This window comes from Porites lutea, chromosome 5, assembly GCF_958299795.1.
Source record: "Porites lutea chromosome 5, jaPorLute2.1, whole genome shotgun sequence".
Classification (NCBI taxonomy): Eukaryota; Metazoa; Cnidaria; class Anthozoa; order Scleractinia; family Poritidae; genus Porites; species Porites lutea.
The window spans coordinates 21,931,763-21,939,821 of NC_133205.1; the positions used below are offsets into that span (position 1 = coordinate 21,931,763).

Genomic DNA, 8,059 nt, shown 5'->3' on the forward strand with positions numbered 1-8,059 from the left:
GGAAGCTATTTTGTGGCCAATGCTCCGAGTGCTTTCGGAAGGGCCAAATTTTTTCTGCGAGCGAGCTTCTTAGGCCGCGAAGTGGCTGAACGAGCGACGTAGTCGCGACAAGCGTCGTGCGTCATTAGGATCATCGGACGCTTTTAGGCTGTAATCGAAAGTTGTTTATAGTCCAAGATGTGTATTGCTTTGATATTTCACTTTAGGCTGTAATGTGCAAGCCAAAAAGTATATATTTTTCAGTTGTTCAACGGAAAACAGGGTTCTCTGCACAAAGCGTGGAAACGCGCGATATTCGAATAAACAAAATGGGCTGTTTTGGCAGGTTCGCCGGGTAAATGCGGGCAGGAGTTATGTTCTAGTTGTGGAATACTGACAATATGGTAAGGGGGGAAAGGACCGTCTTTTGGTCTTCCTTTGCACAAAAATAAATTCATTGCGTATGCCACCTATATAAGCTTCATTTAATTCTTTTCAATCTAAAATATTTCATGCGCAGTGTGTGCAGCAAGCACGATGTATGTAGCTCACTGATGCGTTAACCGCCAAGAGTAACGCCGTAACCGGGAATATCTAAACGAAATTGTAGCCTCAAACAGAGTCCAAGGTATATTCCTTCGGTTTTTCGTACGTAAACCTAGATCTTCCTAAATTTAAATTGTATTCAATGAGTGATTTAATAAATCAGCTACGCCTTCTTTAATTCAATGAATATGCTCCTTACAGACTAGGAAGAAACTTCCATCATAGAACAACTGAGTGGTCGTGACTTTTATATTATGTGGTGGCTCCTAAAAGAGCCGTTTGGTTTTTTGACGCCGGGAGGATCTGTTTAAGCTTTTGGCTTCTTCTCGGTCTTCTTGGGCAGAAGAACAGCCTGGATGTTGGGAAGAACACCTCCTTGAGCGATGGTGACGCCGGCGAGCAGTTTGTTCAACTCTTCATCGTTGCGGACAGCAAGCTGAAGGTGACGGGGAATGATTCTGGTCTTCTTGTTGTCACGAGCAGCGTTGCCCGCCAACTCAAGGATCTCAGCGCTCAAATACTCGAGCACTGCAGCCAAGTAGACTGGAGCACCAGCGCCAACACGCTCAGCATAGTTGCCTTTGCGCAGAAGACGGTGGATTCGACCAACAGGGAACTGAAGCCCAGCTCGGGATGATCGGCTCTTGGACTTGGTGCCCTTTGCCTTTCCTTTACCGCGACCAGACATGTTAACGAAGTTAGAGAAGATAGAGAGATGTATCTCAAGGACTTGTTCTTGTCAAAGTTACTTGGTAATCAAGAGATGTCAGAGTTTATACGGCGGGCAAGATTTGGCTAGGATCGAAACGCACCAATCAGATCTAATGATATTTGATATTTCTAAACATGGAAGTAGATGGCGACCTTTGAAATTACCTAGAGCGAACTAACCAATGAAGAATGAAAGATTTCGATCCGTATGTTAATTGATCCCCTGTTGATTTTGTTATAAATACAATATTCAGCATGTACGATTCATTCACATCCATTCTAATCAACAGATATGGCACCTAAAGTAGCAGGAAAGAAAGGCGAGAAGAGAGCTGGAAAGGCTAAGGCTCCATCTGATGGAAAGAAGAAGAGGAGGGGAAAGAGAAAGGAAAGCTATGCTATCTACATCTACAAGGTGTTGAAGCAAGTTCATCCTGACACCGGTATCTCCAGCAAAGCCATGGGCATAATGAACTCGTTCGTTAACGACATCTTCGAGCGCATCGCTACTGAAGCTTCCCGCCTTGCCCACTACAACAAGAAATCAACCATCAGTTCTCGCGAGATCCAGACCGCCATCAGGCTGCTTCTGCCCGGTGAACTGGCCAAACACGCAGTCAGTGAAGGAACCAAAGCTGTGACCAAGTACACCAGCAGCAAGTAAACTCACTTAGTGGGTTTACCGCCAAAACAAACGGCTCTTTTAGGAGCCACCAAATGTTATTAAAGTCATGACCGATTCGTGCAATACAAACTGCCCTCTCTCAAACTTTCAGGTTATTTCGGTCTGAATTTCATTCTGTGCTGTATAATATTGCTAAATATTGTCAGTTTTCGCTTTAAACTCGATTTTTTACGACTTATCACATAGCCATGTGAAAATTTGTATGCCAAACTTTAACCTGCCAGCAAGCTCTCCTATTTGGGCTAGTGAAGCGAGTCTCGCCAGAACGCGAGGCAAAAATATTTTTACCGTTACGGTTCCACTTTGCTCGAACGCGTGTCACACATGAACTTGGCAAGTTTCTATACAATTTTCGCGGTGAAAAGCCTGTAACCGATTTGCGTACCTTTGTTTTAAAAGTGCAAGCAAGGTCGCCCCGCCTCTTTCACTGTTTGGCTCTCATTTTATTTTTCGCCAAAACCGAAAATCCCGTTCCTCGTCGTTCGGTCTTTCTTTGCCCCGAAACCACACGGAAACGCTAGAGCTCGCGCGACTCTTGAGACTTCCTCAGGGAGGGTTTGGTTGCGGGCTAGAAGCATTTGAATTTGTAACAGAAGTTGTCTGGACGTGTGTAAACAAGGTCGAGTGGCTCTGAGGAAAGAAAACGATCACAAGCGTTCTAGCTCGCGGTCTGTCGAAATTCGCAAGAGCGCGACGTGAGCCACAGGTAGCCCAACCTCAATATGAGGGTACGTGCGGTTGAAGCCTGTGAACAGGCTCTCTGTCGTAATTTTCAAAATGGCCGTCATTATAAAGTATTTGTATGGGAATTCAGGTAATAGATTCGAGAAGATAAATACTCGCATGAATTTTCAATAATCTCGGATAAACGATAATCGCCTAATTCGGGAAAATAACCACACAGGAATTACACCAAGTAACTAAGGCAAAGCGTATTTTATTGAGAATTCCTGCGAGTATCTATCTTCTCGAATCTATTATCTGAGTTCTCATGCAAACTTTTTATAATGACGGCCATTTTGAAAATTACGCAACCGTAAGTACCCTCATATTGAGCTTGGGAAGCCTGTGCTTCTTTTCGTCCAAAACTTTTTTCCCGGCAGGTGAAACTAGAAACCAGAACGGAGAAAAACGGATATTCTCGCAGGCCAGAGGAGAGGGAGAGGGGAATATATGTCCAAAAGTACCGTATTTTCCGAGATTTCCTTTTTAGTTCACAGACCACGCGATTAGGTCACCCTCTGTTTGTGTTGCAGAAGAAATTCAGATGAATATTACAGACCAAAATACGGATTTGAACCTAGTAAATGTGTCAGTAAAAGCTTAAGCGAAATGTTCACTTGTCGTTTGCCGTGTTTAGTTTTTTTTTTTTCGCCGTCCCCCGAGCTCAGGGTCTGGAACTTGGAGTCCTGATCCGGCATTCCCGCTCCTGTTTTGCGAAAATCTTGCATCCTGCCCGTTTTTCATCGCTTTCCGAATCCCTTTTTTTGTTTCCTCATAACAATATTTTTAATATTTTTTCCATTATAAGATGGAATGTTTTCAGCGATTTTTGAGGCGAAAAAAAGAGTTCATTATTTTTATTGATTTAAAAATCACTGAGGTGGGCTCATTTCCCGACGGAAGAGCGCCTGGTAATCGAGCCTACGCTTAATGTTCATACGCGGCAACCGTGCAATTTTAAATTTTTCTGTGTTTACTCTAAATACTGTATTAAATTTTTAATATAAACGACACCAAGGTGACACGCACAGCTATGTTAAGAGAGAGATATATTGTCAATAAATAGGTAGTATCGTTTTAAAGATGTTGGCTGTTTTTGTTGCTATCTAATACTCCCAGTGGCTAAGCAAGCCTTTAGACTACTTTATTATCGCTACAAACCCCTACCCTTTATCAGATCCTGTTCTACACTAGACACCATCTTAGAGTTAGATCAATTCCTACCTTACTCCAGATTGCCGTTTTTTTAATCTCCTGGCTCCTAACTATCGCTTCTTTAAAAGGAGTTGGATGAGAAGGGCAAGCGCCTTTCAAGTTATTATTAAAGTGACTGGAAGTTGTTCTATTAGACACATTTTATAGAAACTTTCCATTCCGTCCCTCCAGTCTCATAAAAATTTCTTTGATACAACTCAAAACGGCTTCAAACTGACTCTAAAGGGAAAGAGACAGTAAAGAACACAATAAAAAACACAGGGTGAGTCATTTTTGTTTCGAATCTTTTCAAAAAGCGGAATTTAGAACGTATTTTGTCTAGGGAAAGTTCATTTAATATGACAAGGGGGGGGATGAAGATATTGAGGGGGGGCTCCGAAAATTTTTAGACACCCGAAGGGGGGGCTCTGAAAAAATTGTTGCGCTAGGAGGGGGGGCTCCGAAAATTTGTATACTTCAAAACCAACACATGACATCATCATACAGATCGGATGGTTTTCAACTCAACAATTTAATGACCTGTGCAACTCAGCTATATCACGTGGTTTACAGATATAACAAATGTAGTCTCAGTAATTATTACACTCTTGTTCATCCCAAAAATGCTTTAGAAAATTGTATCACAACTGTATCTCAAGTTTGTCATAGTATAAACCATTGAAGACAATAACGGTAAATATATTTAATACAGTCTAGCGATCTTTTTTCAGGGGAGCAAAGGAATTGAAGGAGGAGGGGGGGGAGGGCTCTGAAATTTTTTCGACTACCAAAGAGGGGGCTCCTAAAAAATTGAACCGCTAGCGAGGGGGGCTGCTAAAATTTCAAGCTTGGAGTTTCAATATCTTCATCCCCCCCCCCCCCCCCCCCCCCTTGTCATATTAAATGAACTTTCCCCTACTACCACACGTTTTCTTATAAAATCCAACAAAACTGGAGTGCCTGTGGTCTTGGGTGACGCTTCTGGTGACGTCATGAGTTGGCGCCAAAAGTTTTCATGCGCGACAACAGGGTTCGGTTTTACCTTGGTTTTACCCGAATGAAATGAGCGTGGGGAGAAGAAGAATGAACTTTAGTGGTACAACTCGCAGATCAGAAAAGGTAGGTTTGTGTCAAAGGTTAACACTTCATATATCGAGTTGGTGAGTTTACGTTCAAGTCAATTTGGTACCAATAGTTAGAGTTAGGTAAAAATGGCAAAACGTGTCTAGCATCAAACTTTAGCTTAGATATGATGAAGATGCAGATTTAAACTGTTTTGCCATCGGCCCAGTACACCAGATCGGAGTTGCACATGTATGAAAATTCTGAGTTTTCTTTGTTAAACAAAGTTAGACCCCATATCAGACAAGTCTGAGTTCAGTTAAATTGCCACACAGAACAGGCCATTTGCACTGAGAGGTCATGTGACATCATTTTTAAGAAAATGAAAGTTACATGATTTTGCCTTGGAAAAACGATTAGTGGGTCATATCTTAAACAAAATAATAGGGATTTGGTTTTTCAAACCAGCACCATTTTGTTAAAATGAGCAAGTTTGCAGCTGGTCACGTGACCAGGATGCAATATTCAAAATCATGAATTACCTCTTTCTGAACACAAATTTTGCACTTAAGCTGCAAGGAAAATGTTGAAGAGATGATGTGGTAACATTTGCAGCACATCTGAGCTTAACTATCAAATGTTTAACAAGATACAAGGAGAAAGTAGTTTTGGCTGCCATGTTGGAGGGCAAGAGTATGCCCTCCAACATGGCAGCCAATACAAATCATACTACTTTGTTGAAATATCAAAGTGCCATAAATGTCTCCCTTAAATGTGTTTCGTCTCAAATTTTGGGTGTAAGATAATTTTTAACTACTCTGTCAATTTTTGGCAAGATTCTAACTCATTGTTTAAAGGAAGCATTGGTTATGTGACCTGTTAGTGCAAGTAGCCAGCCATCACACAAGTCTAATGCCCCATTTACACCAAAACTTGAACATGTTTAAAAGCTGTTTAGTTTTAAACATTGTTTTAAAATTATTTCCTCTATAAAAGCCGCCTATTGACGTTTCTCAACTACAAATTTGGCAAAAAAGGAGCACAAAACAATATTTTCTTGAACTCTGTGTCGGGGGGAGTGGGGTGGGGAATAATTCGGCATTTTGCATATCACATCAGAAATTAAAAAATTGTTGATTTCCCATTGGTCATCGCATACTGTTCCCCAGTGACCATCACAGAATACTTCCACTCTTTCTTCACTTTCCCTCGCTCTTTCTGCCAGTCATACAATTTGATCTTTGTAGGGGAAAATAAGAAATATTGCACCTTAACGTTTCGTTATTTCAATGCTATGATCTAGAAAGACAGCTACCGGTATGTCAGTTCAAATCAGTTTAAACTTCTTTGAGGACAATTCCAATGGTTGAAGCTGCAGCGGGGAGTGGGTTCTGGGTACTCAGGATTTAAAGTGAGCAGGCTGATCGAATGGAGGCAAAAATCAAACCCCCCAAAACCCTAAAGCTTCCAACAAAACCCACCGTAAAAGCAACAAATAAACCCCAAGACAATTCAATGTTGAAACTCTGAGCCTTAAACATTTCCAGAAATCATTAAATGATGTAACACGAAAAATAAAAACATTAGAAATTGAATGTTTGTGTTTGTTTATTCATCATACCATGTGAAGTTATCTTTTCTGCAGCTGGTAGACCTTCTAGCAACACTCAAGACACCCAAAAACATCTTTAGATTATTTTGACTACCCAAATAAATCCCTTCTTAATCAAGCCATCCAAAAAATACTTGTCAAATTTTCTTACCTAAAAAAATCCAGAATTGAATTGTTCGATAAAAGCCAGTCATTTAGTTTTCTTTTACTGATTTTCATTTGATTAAATTACTGGTTTAAACATTTTTTTGTTGGTGTGAATAAGGCTTAAGTTAACTTTGCAACATTTTCATTTTCCAGAAATCCTAATCAGCTCTGTTTTGCGAAGAATAAATTTGGTGCGACAGATGACTCTACATGTATTAAATTTTATAGATATAGCCTAAAATTCTAAATCTATGTTCAATTAATTATTACTGTTGGGCTATATTCCTCCCCTACCCTCTATAGAACAATGCTGTGGGTTACTAGGAACAAACAAAACTTTCCCCAGTCCTCCTGGCTCTATTGTCCCTGTTATTTGCTGTAATATATGTGCATTTTCGACCAAGGTCAGGATGGCTGGGTATTGGCCAAGTTTGAACTCTTTTGTGGACTGAGATGAAGTCAACTTCAATAAAAGCACAGAAAAGAACCAGGTCAATATCTTGACCAAACAAGTTTGGTTGATAAGGGATCTATTACCATATATGGCCAAAATCAGAACTTTTTCTAGTGGGACAAATGTTGGAAATCCTGAGCGGCCCATCTTACCCACTCAGGGAGGAGGCAGGGTTAGTCTCCCCTCGTTTTTTTTTTCTTCGTGAATTTTTGTCCCGCGCTCTACTATCTGAACGCGTGGAACGGGCTATACAAAAGGTCATAAAAAAATTGAGCAATGAAAGTATATCCTTTACCATGCAAACAACAACGCTCAGATGATGCTTTACAATGCTCAGATGACCACATAAAATGGCAATCCAATCTCTAGAAGGAGACCTAAACAAATAGTGTCCCCAATTAGTACATACTTGCTAAAACACTCAAGTAAAGTCTTTTAAAAAAAAAAACCTATTGGAGACCCTTGTCATAGGCTCTTTAACACAAACTGGGAAAAAAAGGGCTAAAAATCAGCCACAAAGTTGTTCACAGTATTCTTTACAATATGCATGGAATGTTGGCAATATAAACAAATTTGCAATCTTTGAAAATTTTAATCTGCTAATTAAGTGCCCAACTCTGTATTTTATAATTACCGTCCTCTTATCTTTTTATTTGGCAGTGGTTTGACCACAGGAACCCCTACAATGCAGCAGGATTCTTATATAGAGATGCAAGGTATGTAGTCCATTCATAGTGTTGAGAATTTGGGGGCGCTTACGCCATGCTAATAAAAAATTTAAATAAATATATATATATAGGAACAAGTTTGTGCTCCGCTCTACTTGTCAGGAAATTGTCAAAACAGCTGGAAGTTCAAGCACTTGTGCGCATTAACAATGGTAATTTATTTTTCATCGTTAATTTATGGTGGAAATGTGAGAAGGGAAGGCAAGAAAAATAAAAAC

The 8,059-nt window shown here is 40.3% G+C and overlaps 2 protein-coding genes across 2 annotated transcripts; one reads left to right on the top strand and one right to left on the bottom strand.

Annotated features, from left to right (window-relative positions):
* Window positions 1-579: 579 nt before the first annotated feature.
* On the bottom strand, window positions 580-1,460 carry LOC140939127 (histone H2A-like). The gene has a single exon (XM_073388688.1). It carries the CDS (start codon window positions 1,211-1,213, stop codon window positions 833-835), a length of 381 nt encoding a protein of 126 aa, XP_073244789.1. The 5' UTR covers window positions 1,214-1,460; the 3' UTR covers window positions 580-832.
* A 26-nt stretch (window positions 1,461-1,486) lies between these two features.
* On the top strand, window positions 1,487-2,090 carry LOC140939129 (histone H2B, gonadal-like). Its single transcript, XM_073388690.1, has one exon. The coding sequence runs from the start codon at window positions 1,529-1,531 to the stop codon at window positions 1,898-1,900; it is 372 nt and encodes a 123-aa protein (XP_073244791.1). The 5' UTR covers window positions 1,487-1,528; the 3' UTR covers window positions 1,901-2,090.
* Window positions 2,091-8,059: the final 5,969 nt, after the last annotated feature.

What these genes read in the sequence shown, in the direction of transcription:
- LOC140939127 (XM_073388688.1), bottom strand. Translation starts at nt 1,213, where the DNA reads ATGTCTGGTCGCGGTAAAGGAAAGGCAAAGGGCACCAAGTCCAAGAGC.
- LOC140939129 (XM_073388690.1), top strand. Translation starts at nt 1,529, where the DNA reads ATGGCACCTAAAGTAGCAGGAAAGAAAGGCGAGAAGAGAGCTGGAAAG.